Source organism: Acanthaster planci, linkage group LG01 (assembly GCF_054643075.1).
Source record: "Acanthaster planci isolate LZ-2023a linkage group LG01, COTS_SCS, whole genome shotgun sequence".
Taxonomy (NCBI): Eukaryota; Metazoa; Echinodermata; class Asteroidea; order Valvatida; family Acanthasteridae; genus Acanthaster; species Acanthaster planci.
In genome coordinates this window covers 39,487,933-39,510,486 of record NC_141777.1, presented here as the reverse complement: position 1 = coordinate 39,510,486, position 22,554 = coordinate 39,487,933, and the positions used below count along the sequence as shown (strand labels likewise).

The following is a 22,554-nucleotide window of genomic DNA, read 5'->3' as shown; positions in this document are numbered from 1 at the left end:
TCTTCAATAATAGGTACAGAAGGGTACCTTAAGATATCAACAGATCAAAAGTATTTAGAGCCCCTGAAGAGTATCTTTGTACCCAAAACTCAAGGCTATCTGAGCATTTATTCAAGGATTTTATCCTTAAATTTTAACATACAACACTGACACATGATTTAAGGATTTCAGAGAAATAACACCGTGGGTTGCAAGCAAACATTTAAACCTTCAAATACCTGTCATAGTCTACTCTATTTCATTTTAAGATCCACGATGCCTACATTGAGCTTGCTGATCTCCTAGTCAAGGAAGAACCCTTGAAGGCGGTAGACGTGTATGATCAGTTCCCATTCCCTGAGGAATCTTCATTTGACGATGCCTACCTTCATGGGGAGGTTGTACGACTTCTCATGAAACACGAACAGTTTGATGATGCCAGACTGGAGAAACACTTGATATCCTGGGGACGTGTCATGGGGATAGGTAAGGAGTGTTGCTCTTAGGATGTGAAAGGCAGTTGGAGTTGAAAAAAGACAGTTCCGAACTTTTTTTGTTTGTGTTTGTACAAACCTGTTTCAACAATTATTCCAGTATTTTTCTGCATCCAAAATCACCAAAGCTCATGCAAACTCAGCATTTGCAAGTTTTTCATCAGACTACATTTAAAATCTTCTTTGGGATTTCAGCCACCAAACTGAATGGCATGGTACCACCTTAACCACCTAGATCTGGGTACCACCTTAGCCACCTAGATCTGGGTACCACCTAAACCACCTAGATCTGGATACCACCTTAACCACCTACATCTGAGTACCACCTAAACCACCTAGATCTGGGTACCACCTTAACCCCCTAGATCTGGGTACCACCTTAACCACCTAGATCTGGGTACCACCTTAACCACCTACATCTGGGTACCACCTTAACCACCTAAAACTGGGTACCACCTTAACCACCTACATCTGGGTACCACCTTAACCCCCTGGATCTGGGTACCACCTTAACCACCTACATCTGGGTACAACCTTAACCACCTACATCTGAGTACCACCTAAACCACCTAGATCTGGGTACCACCTTAACCCCCTGGATCTGGGTACCACCTTAACCACCTAGATCTGGGTACCACCTTAACCACCTAGATCTGGGTACCACCTTAACCACCTAGATCTGGGTACCACCTTAACCCCCTAGATCTGGGTACCACCTTAACCACCTACATCTGAGTACCACCTAAACCACCTAGATCTGGGTACCACCTTAACCCCCTAAAACTGGGTACCACCTTAACCACCTAGATCTGGGTACCACCTTAACCACCTGGATCTGGGTACCACCTTAACCACCTACATCTGGGTACCACCTTAACCACCTACATCTGGGTACCACCTTAACCCCTAGATCTGGGTACCACCTTAACCACCTACATCTGGGTACCACCTTAACCACCTACATCTGGGTACCACCTTAACCCCTAGATCTGGGTACCACCTTAACCACCTGGATCTGGGTACCACCTTAACCACCTGGATATGGATACCACCTTTAACCACCTAGATCTGGGTACCACCTTAACCCCTAGATCTACCTTGGAATATTTCTCATGTCTATCCATTTTAACCACTTGCTATAGGACAAGATGCCGGGTCATTTTCAAGATTTTCCGTTTTCAAAATTTTTTATTTAAAGGCCGTTTATACCAAAATGAAGGACTCTTTGGGCACTACTCTAAAGCTGACAGGTAAAATTCATTGACTCCTGAATATTTCAGCCAGGCCTGCATCCTTGGAAAAAGGTTGTGCGGTGTTACGTAAGATTCTCTTGTTCCCAAAACCGGCACAGTGCACTGCTGACCTCTTTGCAATAGGGGCCAGATTAGCGTGCAGCGGTGCTGTGTGGCTCATCACTGCGGTGGTGGAGAGCTCTTGTCCCTGGTGGTAATCCGCTCCCGCTAAATGTCTCAAAGCGTGGTATACTGTTTCAAAACAAGGCTGGATGTTCTCCACTATAGAGAGAGAAAAAATTTGGGTAATGCTCAGCAGCTCAGTCTTTTGTGCTGAGCATGGTCTTTTGTTATAAGGCCCAACTCTTTTGTCCCAGTTCCAGGCTCCCCGGCTCTGCATATAAAGCCTATGTACTCGAAAACGGGTCGCCCCGCAGGTAGTGGTTAATTAATATTCCATGAAATGAACATAAAAATTGTATTCACCTTTAAAAATCTTACTTCTCTTTTAACCAAACTAATTTCACCGGGAAGATGGTTTTGTATGCTTTTTATGAACCATATCAACATTTTTTCATGCTGATTTTTGGCATTCAGAAATCAGTTTCTGTAGTACAGTCTTGATAAATTCCATTTTTTTCTCTTTCAAAGGTTGTCTGGAGAAGTACATTGAAATTCTAGACTCCAAGTTTAAAACCAAACTCTTGATGAATGTGTTTGCTGGTGTGAACAAGAAGTCAGTGGACGACCCAGATATGCAAGCTTTCTTCAAGTTTAAGATGTGGCTGTGAGGGAGTAACTCATCAAAGATATAACAAGTGCTGTAGGGAAAAGGTTTGGTATTCAAATGTTACTTTGTTTTGTATTCATTCTCTGAGGATTGTTTTAGATATTTCTGCTGAAATTTTGAAACCATTTTTACTCATGAAAAAATTTCGATTATTATTTCAATAACTTGCCATAAGTGTGGCTGTATTTTAACATGCATAACCTGTGTTAATATTTAAATGGTCAGGTAAGGAAATGTTTTCAGATGTCTCCATAAGCTGTAATTCTGCATTGGAGAGTTGCTAATTTTACATTGCCATTTTGCCTGTCTGTGACTCATAATAAATAATGTTTACTCAGTAATGTGCACGGGATTATGAACAAGGCAGCCAATTTTCTGGTCAGTGCCTTTGTTATGGAGAGTATGCACAAAAGATGTACTAATATGTATCCCACACTGACCAGGAAAGATGATTGATAAGCATTACCTCTATTACAAGGATACCAGACTTCTGGCAAATGCTGGAATTTCACCTTTCACCTTTTGGGAAAACCTCCGGCCTTCAGCATTTGTGTACCAGAACAACATTTTTAACACAGCAACTTTCCTAAAACTCTAAAAGCATTCAGCGCTTAAATTTCTGATCTCAGCGTGCTCTAATTCACATTAAAAAAATTGATTTACACATAGCACGGGGCACTGTGTGAATTGTGTCCTTTGAAATACAAATGCAGGAACTCCACTTTGTCTGTTATGCTTGTGCGTCAAATGGTTTTGTGAGCGTGTGCTTGGAGCATGTACATAACATGCCAGGCTAACTATACACAAACATCATTTCATGTGTCACAGTTAAACATTGCATCAAGTTTGGAGTTCTAAATGTATCAAAATGGAAGTCGAAAGTGGTTAAAATGAATTAATGGAAGAGGAAAAAATAAGTTCAGCTTCTAATTTTTCTGGGAATTTATGCCCACTTTCAAACTTTTCCAGCCCTGGAGTTAGAACCGACTGGCATCCCTGGAATTACTAGCACAGATGTCTTTGCCACTTGACCACAGAGATTGTCAAGGTCAGAAGGTCATGCAGATAGGCAGCAAGTAGCCTTGCACAGTTACGTGTAGAAACTGTGTTCAGTTCTGGTTGCAGTTGCTTCAAATCCAGCATCGTTTGGTTTTAATTTGTGGAAGTTTTACTACAGGAAATCTGAAGTGCTAGAATGGACACATTTTGCAGTTTTCGTGAGATAGTTTTTATTTTTTCTTTGTCTCAAATTAAAATTTCATTCTCCGTCCATGTTCAAATCCGTCCTAATCTCGCTTTAAAATAAGCAAAAGCCATTTTTGGACAGTTGCAGTGTTTATTCATTTTATGTACAAACTGAGTTCTACTTGGAAGACTGTAACCACTTCCTGCTGGGGCAGTTATCAATGTTGATGATGCTGGGCCGGGATATTTATCATTTTTTTCTGTTTTCAAAATCCTTTAAAAATTCCTATCTTCATTTACCGGACACTTACAAACACGTGAAGGACTGCCTGGTTTTCCAATCTAGCCAGACAGACAAAATCTATTGACGCCTGAATATTTCAGCCAGGTCTGCAGCCTTGTAAAAAGAGCCCAGATTGTGCGATGTTATATAACATTCTTTTGTTCACGAACCTGACTCAATGTGCTGCTGACCTATTTTCAATAGGGGCCAGATTAGCATGCAGCGGTACTGTGTGGCTCATCGCTGCGGTGGTGGGGCGCTTTTGTCGCCGGTGGTAATCCGCTCGCTCTAAATGCCCCGAACCGCGGTATACTGTTCCAAAACAAGGCTGTATTATCACCACTTTTGAGAGTGAAAAAATGTTGGTAATTCCTAGCAGCCTGGTTTTTTTTTTTCAAAGTACAGTCTTTTGTTACAAGGCCCTTTGTCCGAGTTCGGAGACCCCAGCCCCACACATAAAGCATACGTGTCCGGAATCCCCGGCAGGAACTGGATAATACAACTTGATGTCCTTGAAGTAATTCACTTGTATTGTATGACATATATTAAACCATCAAAATATCAGACTTAATTTTGTACTTATAATTTTGTGTAAGGACCGTTTCCATTTGAACAGAGAACTTTCTCCATGACAAGTGTCTTTATGTATATCTATGAATCGATATGCACACATTTGTTGTTTGTACTATTTTCCAAGTTTGCAGTGCATAAAATTTTGGAAAGATTTCTTAAAATGTCTGGTTCTTACTTTGTGTCCACAAACCTTAAATAACTGTTATAAATACTCTGAATCTTATCATTCCTACTGGTAAGAAACAACACATGGTGGTTTCAACACATCCAAGATCCTTCCCATGACTTGAATATTGTTGACAATCAAAGTTTGAAAACAAGAGCAAGTGTCAGGACACAGGAATCTGTAATTTCAGGAACATAGCTCTCTGATCATGTACCATCAATGGGAATGCAAGATAAACAATGCCTCTCATTACTACATACGGCCTAGGCTAGGCTTTGTTGTACATGTGTCTTATGATAGTTCATCAGTTGAAGGAAATTACACAAAGAAACCACCAATCCCCAAGGCACAACTATGACATCATAGAATCATGCTACATTAAAGCAAATCCTGACAGAGCCCAGGGAAGGCCCCCCTTAACATTTTTTGACATTGCTGCAGTGCAGTTTTTTCACGAGCAAAGCCTTCATATTTTAATAAGTCATTGCAGACATTTTGATGCACTTGTGTGGACTAGACCAAATAACTGCAACAAAAAGGCATATGTAAGATTACATAGAAACATCACATTCTTATAGATGAATGTCGTGACATGCGTGCCAAGTTTTAAAAAAAATCAGACATAGGACAAAAGACTTTGGAGGGTTGAGCTGATTCCCAGCTGTGAGATGGTCCAAAAATTATGCGGCTCTTTTAGGGTCAAACTACTAAACTACCTAAAAAACATTGCCACTAAAAATTGTTCTTGCAGTTACTTTTCATAACCAAAGGACAGTTACAAGTTCAAGCAAATTACCTTAATCTGTTTTTACCCTTTGGTATGAATGGCAGGTTACATTTACAGTGAGGAGGTTTCATACCAATCACAATTCCTCCTTATAAATCCTTTTCTCTGTCTAAATCCTGAGTATCTGAGCAGCAGACAGGGCAGTTACTCCAACAGTCTTGGTATTCTCTGATGGTGTGATAACCAGCTTTGCATAAGTACCACCAACTTGACCTCGGGTCAAACGACCAGGGTTGATAGTCAGACACCCACAGGCCTCCTGTCATAAAAAACAACAAATTTACTAAAAAACTTATGAAAAATGACATAACCTCAACCAAACTATACCTAGTGTAGCTGTTTTTCGAGGATATTTCTTTGAAGGTTTTTAATTTAAGCAGACATTAAAAAATCTTTGGCTCTTTTCTGAAAAGATAGATGCCCCACATGTATGTCCACATTACTTCCTCTCCTTGTAGTATTCAACCCAAGAAAAGTGTCGGGAAAATAAACCAGAATGTCTTCGATGTTTTAAGTCTTCACAGGCCCATTACAAGTGGATGTCTTTCCTACTTTGCAGCTGGGGCTTATATCCTCTGACATACAACTACAGTACGTCCTCTCACCTTGATAAACCATCTGAGGTCTGACGGACTAATGAACACATCAGGAGTGACTTCCATGTGAGCAAACTGCTCATAATGTTCATAGTCAATGGGCATGCATTCAGGGGGTGGGTAGAGAGGGTAATAGTTGTGTTGAGTCAGGATGTGTTTCGTCAGACGTCCTAGACGATCTGATGAACCTGGTGGACTGAAGATATGAAAGAGAGAAAAGATGAACGCTTCTGCACTTTTAGACTTTTCACAAATTCTAACAATAAAATGGAAGTCAGTATTCTTCTTTGAATAGGTTTGCAAGCGTAAACACAAGTGTTCAATTGTTAATAGCCACTATTAAGCAGAAACAATTTCCATTTGAAGGCATAAACATATCTGCTAACCAGAACTTTACAACAGCCACACGTCTCTATCTTTTAATGTGTTATTGTATCAGGACTTAGATGTAAGGAAATTTTTAAAAGGTTTTGGATTCTCATCTGAATCGAACAAGATTCCAATTTTAATGTCAGTAGCTCCCAGGTTAGGCTTAACAGGAACTGCTTCTTCAAACTAAATGAAATGGTGTCAAGAGCACTTGTTTGTGATGCAATTTTCCACGGGTAATGTCCCATTCTTTTATTGTAATCTCAGGTAATAGTTCTGTAAAGAATCACAAAGAAACCACCATAAAAGTAAAAACTAGCAAAAAGTAATTTACTTACTGTGAGATTTCTTCGCTTCCAAGGTGAAACAGAATGTCACTTGATGTCAGGCCAAACACAACACCATTGATGGATAGTGTACAAGGGTCAGACACAAAGTGTAATCTCTAGACATACAAAAAGGACAAACATTACAAAGCCATAAAAACTGATAAATGAACCATCAGAATCAAAGTAAACACCTCAAGAGTGGTATGATAATCCCTGGGTGCTGGCTCTGCATGAGATTTACCATGTGGTCCTTCTACGACTCGTGTAAAGCTACTCCCAGCATTCAGCATCTGCCTCTTGACAAACTTTGTATTTCATCCCAACAGAAAAACAGTGAACACAACCCTACAGGAGACTGCTTTCAAATGGTCACTCCAATTCAAGAGCACCTCTGAGGAAAACATGTTTTCTCTGATTTTATCTGTTCAAATAAGTATGGAAGCGTCCAAAGCGAATGCAGTGTCGTTTGTCTTCAGAGCTTCAACTATGACGAGCTAAAAAGGTTTTTTTTTTTCGGTTCATGCCAAGATGCGAATTCGGAATGTAGAATGCATCATTCGGAGTAAACAGAAAACGAGGGGAACCCTCGTGTTTGTAGTGGATAAACCCTTGTCCATGCCTAACAATGGCTACAAACAATGGCTACATGCATTGTGATGCACGAGAGTTTATCCATTAAGAACACAGGGCAAGGGTTCCCCTCGTTTTCTCTGAATGATGCAGTCTACATTCAGAATTTGCACCTTAGCATGAACCAAAAATAAAACCTTTTTAGATTGTTATAAATGAGCTCTGAAGGCAAATGACATGTTCGATTTGGATGCTTCCATATAAATTTAAACAGATAAAATCAGAGAAAACATGTTTTTCTTAGAGATGATCTTTTAATATTGTGCCCAATTTGTGCAACAGTGAGCAAAAATATAATAAACATGAAATTCCTTAAGATGTGACATGAACAAGGCTCCAGACAGGAAGGTTGACACTGTCAGTCAATGTCCAGGGGACACTGTTGCAATTTCTTACACATTTATTTCCTTGTGTCAAGGGCAGAAGTACTCATAAAAAATCTTAGCTCTCAGCTAATCTAGGATATTTTGTCTATGCTCACTAGCCAGCACTTACATCCTTGTCTGGAAGACTATCCGGTATTTGGAAGGGAGGCTGAGGATATATGAAGTCGTGATGGACATCACGCAGAGAAGGAACTATCACCAAATGGGTTCCAATCCTGAAATTGGAAATACTCTGTTTTACCTGTGTTTTTCTACGAAACTCAGTAGCCTACTTTCCACAATATGTTATGATCAGCGGGGGCACAGTGTCTATCAACCGTTATCCTTTTACGAGTGTTTTCATACAAGAGCTGACCATAGTAATCAATATTAGATGATGCATGAATTATATTGCATTCTCTCCAGGTTGTTTATGTTGCATAATGCGAATACAAATCTTAACGTCACTTAGCATTCACAGCAAAAGTTGACATGTGTTTAACGTTTTACATTTGTGTAGTTAAATTTTGATATGGCACCACAAGTTGAGTTCATATTTCTGCTGGCAACAGCAGCAAGGCAGAATCCCTGCTGCTGGCAACAGCAGCAAGGCAGAATCCCTGCTGCTGGCAACAGCAGCAAGGCAGAATCCCTGCTGCTGGCAACAGCAGCAAGGCAGAATCCCTGCTGCTGGCAACAGCAGCAAGGCAGAATCCCTGCTGCTGGCAACAGCAGCAAGGCAGAATCCCTGCTGCTGGCAACAGCAGCAAGGCAGAATCCCTGCTGCTGGCAACAGCAGCAAGGCAGAATCCCTGCTGCTGGCAACAGCAGCAAGGCAGAATCCCTGCTGCTGGCAACAGCAGCAAGGCAGAATCCCTGCTGCTGGCAACAGCAGCAAGGCAGAATCCCTGCTGCTGGCAACAGCAGCAAGGCAGAATCCCTACTGCTGGCAACAGCAGCAAGGCAGAATCCCTGCTGCTGGCAACAGCAGCAAGGCAGAATCCCTGCTGCTGGCAACAGCAGCAAGGCAGAATCCCTGCTGCTGGCAACAGCAGCAAGGCAGAATCCCTGCTGCTGGCAACAGCAGCAAGGCAGAATCCCTGTTTTCCTAACAGCATGTCATACAGAAACTGGGGAGTGTGTACATAATAAGGTATGTTTGTAAACTAGCCGCTTGAAAAGAAAATTTTGAATCCTGCGAGTGCTGTACAAAAACCAGAAAATGTAACACACACAATCAACAGACCACTTAAGCTTTTGCCCTCTTGCACAGAAAACACATGATCACAGACACACTACATTTTACAAGAATTTTAAAATCCCATTGAATATGCCACTTCAGAACTCTCAGTTACAAAAACCCAGATAAACAGACTTAAGAGGGAGCTATGGAACGTTTCCGCAAGATATTTGTGAAAAAGTCAAATAGGAAGATGACATTAAGATGCTCCACCTTCCCACACGTAGTGCACTAACCAATAGGAAGATGACATTAAGATGCTCCACCTTCCCACACGTAGTGCACTAACCAATAGGAAGATGACATTAAGATGCTCCATCTTCCCACACGTAGTGCACTAACCAATAGGAAGATGACATTAAGATGCTCCACCTTCCCACACGTAGTGCACTAACCAGGTAACTTGAGAATGTTCTCATACTTACTTTTTTGTGGCCTCCACAAGTTTCATCATTTGTATCTTGAAGAGATCCGCAGGATCTTGAGTGTAATCCTAATGCCAAGAAACCAAACTGTCAACAAATACAAGCCTTCTACAACTGAATTCATTCTATAAAAAATCATTCAAATGAATTCACTTTTTTTTTTTCGAAACCTTATTAGAAAGAGCTGGTTATTTTGGACCATCTCACCATTGGGGGGGGAACCACCCTGCAGGACTACACGTAGGCTATCCCGTTCCCACTTTCTGTTAAACTGCGTGGAAAAACGCTCCTTAACAGCACAAATATGAAGTTTCAACTTCAATCATTTGAAGATCAAAGCCACACAAGTGCCACCCTGTGTGCATTAAGCACAGCATTGTATATACATTTTCCACTGACCTGTCTTGGAATATTGGGTACTGCCTGAGAACGGCAAGCTTGATTTTCACAAAATTGGTGTCACAATGCCCACAGTTACTGAAAAAAGTTTTGGCTCGTGAAAATATACACCGAGGTAATACTGGAAAAAATCCTCCCTCCCTCAGCTCTTTTAGGATTAAAATTAGAATCTACCTTTATTTTGGCATGGTTGGCATCAACAAATGGACCAAACTGTTGAAAGAAAACCAGAAAACAGCAACTTGATTGTCAAACACTTGCTCCTTGAAATTAGGCTGTAGGAGACAGGGGCAGACTAGCTCAGTTGATAGAAAAACATTTCTGGATGTTTACTCATTCAGGTCCGGCTACTGTCAATACTTTTTCTAATTTAATTTAACAGATTTAAATTTCACATATGGTACATTTGCTGGCATGTTATCAGATATTCTGGCTACCATGCAAATTTATTGGCGACATGAGGAGTGGAAAACTACACCGAAGTGGAGGAGGGCAACTGGTCTTGTTGTGCTTTGGTTTATAAAGTTGGGACCTGAAGAGTAGTAAGATTTCAGTTCTTCAGTAGTTCTATACAAGAAGAATGTTTACTTACAAGAATACAAACATCAGGTGTTTCTTGCACCATTACCCGTATCAGGTCATCGAAAGGCTCATAGCTAAGTGTATCGACCGTTGTGTATGGCCCACCAGCTGTCATCACATGTAATGGACCATAGTCTGCTAGTGAGGTATCTTCTGACTGGTTCAAAGGCAGGGCAATACTCTGTGCAAAGAAATGACAATAAATGACAGGATCACTCAAAACCAATGCCATATGATTGATTCTTACCTTTCCAACAGCATTCTTGAAAATAGCCCACTCAGTCCCTCAGCATTTCCTCATGTTAATCTTTCTCTGATTATGTCACAGTCAAATTATTACCAACCAGTGGCGGGTAAAATTACAGCTGGCCATCAGTGCAATCATTGTTGGAAAATCTCAGGCAAAATATGACCCTTTTTAAAAGTAATGGGGCAGATATACTTTTACAGGCAAATCCTGGAACCAATCAAGGGTGATATATCTGAAAATTTTGGCCATCCACAGAAATGGTAGGTAACATGAGAGGGGTCTATTGATGTACATGTAAGAGGTGCCGAGGGAGTAGCAAACATGACCTAATTTGCGGAGCATACGTACACATCACGATGTGATTGACACCAATGTACAACCAGACAGGGTTACCCCTTGAGTACTGATATGTTTGAGGAGATTTTGCCAATATTCTAGCACCTAAAACAAAAGTGAGTGTTTTCAGACGGCCTCAATAAATTATGTATAGTATAACAGCATATTCACTCTCAAATTCCACTCTAATATAAAACAATCTTGTATTCTGTGTTCCTCTCTACCATTCCGTATGATTGAAACTGATGTATGTCAAAATATCTAAATTACTTTGGTTTTCCTTCCATCTTCGTCTATTTTAAGTGTAAGGAAGTAAAATTCAACAGAAAAGCCTGAGGTGGTCACTAAAATCTGTGAGATGGGTTGCCTCACAGTTGAATAGGAAGGGGAAACCCTGCAATCAGACACCTGACCAGACACAAAACCTGTCATAAGAATAAAAGTAACTGGGTGAAAAATAGGGTTACAGTGCAAAAATACGAAGCCCAACTTGAGACTAAAATTTTTGAACAAAGTGCTTGCTTGACTAACCTCATAGATTTTTGAAGCCACCAACTTGACACCTGTACTATTGATGCCTTCCAATGTGATGATCTGTCCAGGAAATAACGAGAACTCTTTGATGTTTGATAGACTCAGCATTACTTGCTTGCCAGAGGAAGTTTCAACAGATCCTTCAAGGAGAACAGACTGGGCATTGAGACGACCGTTGCTGGTGTCACAACAAACACGACCGACGACTGTGACTGATTCCTATCAAACAAAAAACAAAGGGTGATATCAACAGCTGGTAATTAGATTGAAGCCCAATAGTAAGACCAGCAAGATGTGTTCCCGAGAGTGAAACTGGACTCATCTCAACACATTCTCATCCATAGATTGCGACACGGCAAGGTCATTCAATCTCCCTTCAACCCTGTCTTGCACACCATTGAACACTCGTCACAACCCAAGTTGTCTTTTTGTCTCAGACCTGACCAGCACTGGGAGATACAACTAGTTTAAGTTTCCAACATGTAAGTACAAGGAATTGAATGCATTCAAATAACAATCCTCTGATTTGAAAAGGAATCTTTTGCTGCTCAATTCCCTTATGGTATTTTTTTCAGTGACTACCAGACCCAAGTTGATTTCAAAGGTAAAACTTCAGACATCAATTTTTTTGTAGAATGGTCATCACATGAATGTGCAGTAATATGATACACCATACAACATTTCAGCTTAAAGAATCCATAGAGTCCATAGAAAAAGCCTTAATTTCAATTTGTGAAACACTTAAGGTACAAGACTTCTAAGTTTTGTTCCCGAGTAATGCGTATTTCAGGCCATATTATCTGGTATATCTGATGATGTCATTTGACATCAACCTACCTTTAAGGGAGTCAGGTTGGTGAGGTGGTTCATTCCTTGCCTTCCACCTCTGTGGCCAAGGTTCAATTCACGGCCCGGTCCACATGTGGATTGGGTTTTCAGTCCCTACCTGATTTTGTGAATTTTACCCAGAATATTCCTCAGGGTTTTCCTCCCGCCTCTAAAACTGTACCTGCTTCTCACTGTCTCCTCTCTAATAGATTGTTCAGTCTTGCAAGCTACAGTGCCTGGGGACCTTTTGAGGAATCCTTGGTGTCATTACCAGAAATGATAAATAATAAAGTTAATACCTGGATAGGAAGTGCAAGATGAGAGAAACTTTCTATTCCATGTGTTTCTTGGAGTTGTTGTGCCATACTTTCTATCATATCATTCAGAACTGTAAACAAAGCAAAAAAAAAACCCAAACCAGGGAATTGTTTTAATCGCTTGAAAATCAAACATGGGCTGACCATTTTGCCTCAAATTTTAGGTACACAGGAAAAATGTCTGTACATCAGTGTGTCAGTATTATTGTGACATGAAAAAGTTCCCGTAATCATGCAGGCTTTCCATCTATGCATTTGCAAAACTCTACGGCTTGTTTTTTCATCTTGCTTTGATCCGTTCTTTTCCCTCGATAATGCCATCTATACTTCAATTTGCCTTGTGGTACATTCACACGAGATGGACAAACATAATGAAGGGGTGCAAGTGGTCACGTAAAATTAAAGCAGAAATGTAAAAGGTTCCCATACTTTTGTACATACCAGGTGAAATGCAGGGTCAACATCTAAACAAAAAAAACCCAAAATCAGCTAAAAAGCTGTATTCTTACACCCCTGATATCGCACACAATTAGCACCCGGATTATTCACAAGGAATTCCCTGGATTAATTAACAAGTTGAATACATAGCATGTTTAGGCATTTCTTAATCATTTTTGGGATGACCATTACATATAAGCAACCAAAAAGCTCAATCATGCTTCATAGTCCTAATTGTTCAAATGGAATGTAACCTTTCACAAACTCTGAGTGGTTTAGGTTCAAAATTCACAATTGATTCAACTGGCATGTCTTTGTCTATACCTTTTTCTGCAATCTGTATTTTTCTTTTTAATAGGGAAGAGAGGGTGGTGATTACTACGTAAGGTAAAAAAATATTTAGAAATCTTCATTTACCACTGGCTTTGTCGGTGAATTTATGGAACATATACTTGTAATTCTTTTTGAGAGCACTGTCTTCATCGAAGTACTGCACTGAACATGTCTGAGCATTTGTTCCTTTCCAAGATGTGCGACTAGTTGGACCATAACTTGCTACCACCTCACACTGATTGCTTCGACTGCTGTACTTCTGGGATGGAGTTGCCCTAGTAAAGCACAGTTTAGGAAAATATGTGACAGAGAAAATTTAGAACCACATGGCATCTAAAAACTCAAAATGTACAAAAATGTGTAAATAACTTTATTTGGATGATTCCAATCAATTTATATCTACTTCCATGGCAAATACTGCAGTAAATAACCATAAATCAAGACCAATGTAGTCACTTGTCAAAGGTATTATTCCACAAGGAGCTGTTCTTGAACAAGTTCTTGCCATAGTTACTATTTTAAACCCAACGACAATGTCAAGGAGTGACATTTGCCATACCATCAAGCCATGACCCATGGCTTTTAAGGGATTCCATGCTTATCCTCCACAAAATTGCAAAAGCTTTACTTTCCAACTCTACCATCTTTCAGCTGAGTCACAGGTTGGACCTATATCAATCTTTTTTTCTGTTGGCTGTTACAGTTTGTATACTTACACAACTGGTGGAGAGAAACTGGCAGGTGAGAATGGAATATTGCCATGGCGATGTACACCCTGCAGTCTCTTATTAGGAGGATTCTCTGGTGTAGTATGAAGTCGCTTGTGTTTACTCTGTGAACATGTTTGACAAATATGCCATTCATTGCAAAAGTTTCAACCAAACTACTTCAGTAACGTGGAGCACTCTTTTAACCCTTTCTGTTTTTTATGAAAACTGGATGCTATTTTGTGTGGACAGAAATTTCGGCATAAATATGTAAATCATAAGTGTCACATATTTTTGACCCAAGTGACAGATTTCACACTTGCTGCACTTCAGTAGGTATGACTGTGCCAGCAAAAGGAAAAGTATAAACACCAGACACCCTAGAAAACCTCATTTGTGGACAATGTCCATACGTACTGACTACAAACTGGTTTTTTAATTATTTCAATTATTCTCTATGGCAATTTGGTTGTTATAAACCATCTCAAATACTTAAACTTGACATGAGCATAGGCTTACTGTAAGGGGATAGCTACTCGTATGCAAATCAAGGATCATTGGAACTCACTACTCTTACCTTTCCAGCGGGGGTATAGGCACTCAGTAGATCATCAGATTCCTCAGCGATTGGATCAGAAGAGAAAAGTGCTGGACTGGTCACAGTTGGGGTTTTGGCAATTTTCTTCTTTTTCTTGCTAATTCTCTAAAAATTTGAGCATAAAAAAGAGGCTTTTTTTTTAAAAATCCACTCGTATTGAACAAATTTCATTACATAAATTGGGTAGTAGTTGATACATGAAGGAACACAGCATCTTGAAACATTTATGATGTACATGTAGCCTTGAAAGTACTTCAAATGTACAACAAAAATTGAGGATGACAAGGTACAGCATCGATGTACCAAATTGCATCTAGCATCCTGTGTTATTCCAGTGCTATAGTCTGTATTACACAACACCTGCATACATGTAAATCCCCATCATCTGATTGGTGGATCCTTGATCACATTTTATTGAATCATTCATTATATTTCATGATGCCTGTTAATTGGGCTTAATTTCACTTGACTGGCTCCTGCCACCATTTCATATATTTCAGTCCCAGTAAGAAAAAGGAAAATAGATTAGGGACAAAAACAAGTCTAACATTGCACAGTACTAGTACCGGTCCTTGTCAGTGGCATTTCAGACATAAATCTGTTTTACAAAATGGCAGATATCAAGACGAGGAGACCATTTGTTTTCCTAATATAAGAGGATTTATGCAAGTATTGTATAAATCAAATAATGAATGTTTCATATTTGTACAATGGTATTCACCACGTGAAATGAAACATTTCACCTGTCACGGGATGACGCATTCATTATCCATTTGAATATTCAACACCACATACTTACATCTTGTTCCATTTCTTCCAGACTTTCCACTGTCATCTTTTGGTCGTTCCGACTGATGGAGTAAGCGACCCATTCGGATACAATACTGGAGCAGTCCAATCGATACACCACACACAGCTCCTTCACTGAAACCAAACAAATCAAGACAAAGTTAAGGTGTTTACATATCGAAAGCCTAAGTTCTATCAGCTAGGCTAACATCACACTCCAATGTACAGTCCTCAGGCTAACATCACACTCCCATGTACAGTCCTCAGGCTAACATCACACTCCCATGTACAGTCCTCAGGCTAACATCACACTCCCATGTATGGTCCTCAGGCTAACATCACACTCCCATGTACAGTCCTCAGTCCTACATCACACTCCCATGTACAGTCCTCAGGCTAACATCACACTCCCATGTACAGTCCTCAGGCTAACATCACACTCCCATGTACAGTCCTCAGGCTAACATCACACTCCCATGTACAGTCCTCAGGCTAACATCACACTCCCATGTATGGTCCTCAGGCTAACATCACACTCCCATGTACAGTCCTCAGGCTAACATCACACTCCCATGTACAGTCCTCAGGCTAACATCACACTCCCACGTACAGTCCTCAGGCTAACATCACACTCCCATGTACAGTCCTCAGTCCTACATCACACTCCCACGTACAGTCCTCAGGCTAACATCACACTCCCACGTACAGTCCTCAGGCTAACATCACACTCCCACGTACAGTCCTCAGGCTAACATCACACTCCCATGTACAGTCCTCAGGCTAACATCACACTCCCATGTACAGTCCTCAGGCTAACATCACACTCCCATGTACAGTCCTCAGGCTAACATCACACTCCCATGTACAGTCCTCAGGCTAACATCACACTCCCATGTACGATCCTCAGGCTAACATCACACTCCCATGTACGATCCTCAGGCTAACATCACACTCCCATGTACAGTCCTCAGGCTAACATCACACTCCCATGTACAGTCCTCAGGCTAACATCACACTCCCATGTACAGTCCTCAGGCTAACATCACACTCCCACGTACAGTCCTCAGGCTAACATCACACTCCCACGTACAGTCCTCAGGCTAACATCACACTCCCACGTACAGTCCTCAGGCTAACATCACACTCCCATGTACAGTCCTCAGGCTAACATCACACTCCCACGTACAGTCCTCAGGCTAACATCACACTCCCATGTACAGTCCTCAGGCTAACATCACACTCCCATGTACAGTCCTCAGGCTAACATCACACTCCCATGTACAGTCCTCAGGCTAACATCACACTCCCATGTACAGTCCTCAGGCTAACATCACACTCCCATGTACAGTCCTCAGGCTAACATCACACTCCCATGTACAGTCCTCAGGCTAACATCACACTCCCATGTACGATCCTCAGGCTAACATCACACTCCCATGTACGATCCTCAGGCTAACATCACACTCCCATGTACAGTCCTCAGGCTAACATCACACTCCCATGTACAGTCCTCAGGCTAACATCACACTCCCATGTACGATCCTCAGGCTAACATCACACTCCCATGTACAGTCCTCAGTCCTACATCACACTCCCATGTACAGTCCTCTTGCTAATGCTTGGCTTAATACATAGCTCATTGTGCATATAAATATCAACAAATTGTGCATTGTAGGAATGTTAGATCAGTGAATGGATCTCAGATATTAGACTAGCACCATATGAGGCCTTACTGCATTGTTGCTCAATGGTTATGGTTAAAACATTGAAAAGTAGCATTATCCATCTGTGTTGACACTATAAACCTTCAAAACCTCTTTACATGGGATCCCTTCAGCTTTATTCTAAATCAAATCTTACTTTTCATCAAAGAAACCTGCTTTCTGATTCGTGGCTCCAGTCAATTCTTTGAAGGGGAAATTTAAGTCCAAGAATCACTCAGTAACAACTGATGCATACAAATTACCGTAGTTCACTGTCATGATCAGGGGAATCAGTTGGAGAGTTGGTTCTTTCCTTACCTTTCATTTCTGCAGTCTGGGTTCAATTCCCGGCTCAGTCCACATACATGTATGAATTGGGTTTTCAGTGTCTACCTGATAGATTCTGTGGGTTTGCCAAGAACATTCTTCTGGGGTTTCCTCCCATCTCTAAATTTAACTTCTCATTATCTCCTGTCTGCAGGTTTCTGCAGGTTTCTGCAGGCTTATGAGCTACAGTACCTAGAGCAATTCTGAGGAATCCTTGGTGTCATTACCAGAAAAGTTTAATAATAATAATAGGCTAAAATAAAAGCATTCGACATGATAATAATCCTGAATAGCACAACAGCCCAGAAGAGACCTACATGTACATGTAAAACATAATGTCACATTTTGTTTAGGCCGACGTGTACTTTCCTAAAGTGGCTTGATGGATTGTGTCACACCTCACTGCCATACAAGAGTACAACGCTTTATGTCCATTTATATTTTCTGTGTGCACACCTAGTAATAGTGCAACTCACAGAATTATTGAAGTTATTTTATGGAAAAAATCCCAAGAAAGGGTTCCATGGCCATATAGACCTACATGTATAGATGTACATGTACATACAACACTTGATGCCCCTGTGTACTACTAACCAGTATGAGACCTGTCTGAAAAAAACCAAGTCACATAAAGTGCATGACGATATAGTCGCCAGGTCTCCAATTTTGCCACTTACTGTGAAAATCAATCAACTTAACAATAAACCTAGGGCCAAGGTGGCGAAATTAGGGACCTGGCGTTGGCAACTGACGGACCTATACCATGTAATGATGTTGGCCTATACCATGTAATAATGTAGGCCTATACCACGCACAACATTATTAAGTGTTTTCTTAGTAAATGCTTCAAATTTTTCTTGGCTAAATTTCACATTTTAGAATACTTTATAACTTTCTGACGGCTGTTGTAACATCTTAAGGGAAAATCAATGTTGTCCGTTGGCCCAATGGAACTCTTTTTAAGTCCCATTTATTCTCACAAAATAACCATGCAAAATGGTAACTTACTAATACCACAGAGGAAGGACACAGGAGTTTGAACTGCCCAGACTGTAACATCTGGCCAATTACCGCTTTCTGTCATGGCCAGTATGTCCATAGCCAGAGCGCAGCAAATGCTTGCTACGCACCATCTGTTTCAGAACCACGAAACCACTTTGTACCCTATGATCGCGGCCGCAATTTGTCACTGGTACATGTAATCTACAACCTTAAAACTTTGTGCACTGAGGTATAGGACAATGAATATTCATGCATTGGTTGGTGATTGATATGATCTCATGACAACATCAAATTTAATGCTTGTGCAGTTACTTGCATTATGCTGTATACCCTAAATCTGTATGTGCAGTCATTGCCCTTAATGAGCGCTTTCTTCTGGAGTTATTTTGAGACTAAATAGCGTGGTTGTTCACAATATTTTGTGTTTTGTTTGAATCATTTTTATTAGGGCATTTGCACAAGGAGTATTTTATGAGATTTCATGATCACTCCCTGTTTCAAGACGTTAGTGCTTGATAGCGGACACCGTGTATAGTGCCCCCCTAACCACTCACAATTAGACTGTGCGCCAGCTCGCACTAACGTCTTGGGAATCTTGCAGCAGCGTTTTAACTTGTTCTTTATTTTTCCCTCGGCTTTCCAAGGGAACCTATCAGCACTCGCTAAATTGCATGCATAATAAATTTTGATGACCTCAATAATACACTATGGTAAGGTCACATGCATCATGGCTGTCTGCAGTCCCGTCAACACAGACGCGACAACACAGACGTTCGTATAGAGTTAGCACGGAGTAGAACGGGTGATACTCAAACTAGGTTAGGCCTAGGTTATGACAGAGGATGCTGTCCTTGTTCACCCATAATCATGTACCGTCAGTATGCCCTCCCAAGCTAACTAAAACGTCCTTAGAGACCATATAGACCTTAACCCTAACACTCCTCAGTCCTCCAACAGGTGAAGGATTGAGGAGGGTTAGGGTTAATCTTCAAGGACGGAGTACCTAGACTGCAAGTTGGTTGTCGTTTTCTTGCTGCATGTTTAGGTTTATTTGCCGCTTGTGAGTAATTTGGCCTCAGGCAGCATGCTCATTGTGAGTTGCAAAAAAAACGAGAACGAATTTCTTGCGATTTTGTTTTCCCAATTTTTCTGCCACAAACATCGCAAACGTGATGTGATGCAGCACAACTGTAGTCCCCAACGATATCTTTTAGAAGAGTAGCAGTTTCATTTCTAGTATGGAGTTGAAAATATGTCTTACATGTCACTAATCCCTTCCCACAAACCAGACACTATTGACAGGGTACTTGCTCGCGTGAAGCCGCCATGTTGTTCGAACTTCAAAGTACATGTACATAATTATAATACCAAGGCTATAAATATTTAAGATCGGTCGTTTGCATACAACTGCCACACACCCATTCCTGCAAGATTCCCAAGACGTTAGTCACTGTTAGTGAGAGTAAGTAAAATCTAGTTGTGTGAGGGCACTCTTCAACAAAAATAAAACAACTATCGATCACTGACATCTTGGGCCAAGACTACTCCCTGTGATGAAATAGCGCATTTTGTTACTTATGAACTTAACTTTCCAGTAAAAGTCAACATTTTGTTGACGTTGGCCAGTCTTAGCCAAATTCGTACCAAGTCTTTGAACACTGATGTATTGGAGGGAGGAGAATAAAATTACAAACTTTGCATGGGTAATGGAACAATGTATCAAAATTTTAAAAGTATATTTATGATGCCAAAAGTAGGTCTAATATCAGGAATGTTTCTCTATTTTCTGGTCACAACAATAATTTGTATAATTTTAATTGCAAGCAAAAAAATACAAGTAGGTCCCCTAGCTAGGCCCTTTTGCTAGGATATTAGCATTACTGCTGGTCTCACTTGTCCGGCTAAGATGCGGCAGCGATCAGGCATTTTTGGAATGTTTTCTATTATTCGTCTGACTTGGCGGCGACCATAGAACACTTTGAAGTGCCAGTGTTGCAAGTCCTTCTGTGTCCTTCCTCTATGCTATATTTTATAGGCCTAGGCTTGCATTAATCATTACATTAGGCCTACCAGCAGAGTACCCACATTTATCGACTACGTCGGGATCGGTGAGCTCAATGTCAAAATCTTCGAACTCCTGAACCAGTTCATCTTCGGTTACCATGGATGTGGCCATCATTTTGTCTCTGTTTACTGGAGAAAAGTGCTTGAAAGACAGACAGTTCTCATTCAGTTACCCGAATTCCAGGAGTCAAGAAAACGCGCCAGCGCCAAATAGAGAGAGATGACCTCAAGAGGGCGCGCTTTAAGAATGGACGGAGCTGACGGCATGAGACGCAAACGATGATGCAGAGTTTGAGTGAAAAATTCCCCATATTAACTTCTCCGTATAAGAATATTATAATGTTGTGTGACTGATGTGAAGATTCTTTAATCAGAAATTTTGAACCGTAGGGTTTCAAGCTATAAAAAAATTATATCAGGCGGTGTAAGAGGGAAAAATGGCACACTATGGGGGACTACTAGTCGCAAAACAAAAACTCCAACTAAACCAAGAATTGTTGAGGGAAAACTCGCAGGAAACTGAGTTAATAAGGACTCAGACACAAATATTTGACTTCCAAAGGGGACACAAACGAATTTATTAATAAGAAAGCACTGAAAAAATGTAAAAAAACAAAAACAAAACAAAAGGACTTCAGGACTTAACACCATAAGAATAAAAAAAAATTTCAAAGGACTAAAAACCAAAACCAACCCAGCGTGTAAAATGGCCCTTATGAGTTTACACTCAGACTTCAATCACTGACTTGTAGCAGACTAGGGCTCAAGCAGAAAACCACACTCCAGTTAGGAGGAACAATAGGTCTACTTGTCAAGTGGACCAGTCTCTGCTGATCTGCTACATTAAGTGTGGCCAGTCCATGTGGCTACATTTATGTATAGGGGAAGCTGGGGCTTAAACAAGTAAACGGGGGGGGGCTGCTAAAAAATCAAGAACTCCGAACTGAAGCTAAACACATGATTTTTTAAAGGGGAAGTACTTCTGTGTAAAACGTGTATTTGATAACATACTCATTTCTGGCTCTGCCACACAGGCTCTGACAAGTATTTGCTTGACACAATAAACCAATCAGGGATGTCTTACCTTTACATAATTCACCGTACCGGCCTATTTTATTACACAACTACACATCATGTACTTTCTTATAGTTCTTGAGAGCAGACTAGTTTTCATGCCTCGTGAAGCTTCCCCTGATGGTTAGACTTTCTTTCCCTTCGAAAAAAATCCCTCAAGAGCCACGATTATAGCCTTTATTCAAGTTGGATCTCCTTGATCTTCAGCGTGTAGTACGGTAAATAAAATTTTGCTTAAAATTAAAATTATTTCGAAATAGTTATGGAATAAAATTCGAAACGATCTGAGGTCAAAAGGTCCCCTTTCTTGCATGGGTGTTTTCCAGACGGCCCACATTTACCCATTGCGCAATAAATATCGGACCATACTCGAAGAAAATCGTCTGCAACATTGTTGTTGTTATTCAAATTGAAAGAAATCCACGCCTAAACTATTCACGACCAATCATAGTCCTCCAAACATAATGTACTGATAAGAATACGGAAGGGAAACATTTTTCTGCGAAATACGGAAATGATCATTCCCTTTTTCATGTACTGTGTTGTCATCGCTCCAGGGAAATTTGTAAGGGATTTGCATCATGCAAGCTGCGACTTCGTTCTGTTGACCTCTATTCAGCTAAACAAAAGTACCCAACACGTGCTGTTTAGACACACCGTATACAAAATTCCTGGAAACAAAAAGGTGAGTACGTGGAATTAATTTTTTTAAAAATCGACACCCCCTGCCTGCTACTTGCAAAATACACGTAGTGACAAAAGGCACGTAGGTCGATCCAAGGACAGGTTGGTACATTTACATATGGCGTTGGTGAAACCACAGAGGTAGA

At 40.6% G+C, this 22,554-nt stretch overlaps 1 protein-coding gene and 1 long non-coding RNA gene across 2 annotated transcripts; one reads left to right on the top strand and one right to left on the bottom strand.

Annotated features, from left to right (window-relative positions):
* Nucleotides 1–183: 183 nt before the first annotated feature.
* Nucleotides 184–4,697, top strand: LOC147800741 (uncharacterized). The gene is made up of 3 exons (XR_015425530.1): nt 184–465; nt 2,357–2,539; nt 3,465–4,697. It is a non-coding gene; the product is annotated as an uncharacterized LOC147800741 (long non-coding RNA).
* On the bottom strand, nt 3,700–21,614 carry pola2 (DNA polymerase alpha 2, accessory subunit). The gene is made up of 14 exons (XM_087137575.1): nt 20,672–21,614; nt 15,565–15,689; nt 14,745–14,870; nt 14,177–14,292; nt 13,545–13,735; nt 12,672–12,760; nt 11,542–11,763; nt 10,435–10,605; nt 10,017–10,055; nt 9,444–9,511; nt 7,909–8,014; nt 6,793–6,899; nt 6,095–6,281; nt 3,700–5,748 (listed from the first exon to the last, which is right to left on the bottom strand). Exons 1-14 carry the CDS (start codon nt 20,763–20,765, stop codon nt 5,599–5,601), a joined length of 1,791 nt encoding a protein of 596 aa, XP_086993701.1. The 5' UTR covers nt 20,766–21,614; the 3' UTR covers nt 3,700–5,598.
* Between the last annotated feature and the right edge of the window lie 940 nt (nt 21,615–22,554).

Bases quoted from the DNA above. Each gene is read 5' to 3' on its own strand.
- pola2 (XM_087137575.1), bottom strand. From the start codon at position 20,765: ATGATGGCCACATCCATGGTAACCGAAGATGAACTGGTTCAGGAGTTC. The intron at 14,871-15,564 runs GTAAGTATGTGG...TCAAATTTTTAG, and splicing joins TGGAAGAAATGGAACAAGAT to AGAATTAGCAAGAAAAAGAA. The intron at 13,736-14,176 runs GTAAGTATACAA...GTGCTTTACTAG, and splicing joins AGTTTCTCTCCACCAGTTGT to GGCAACTCCATCCCAGAAGT.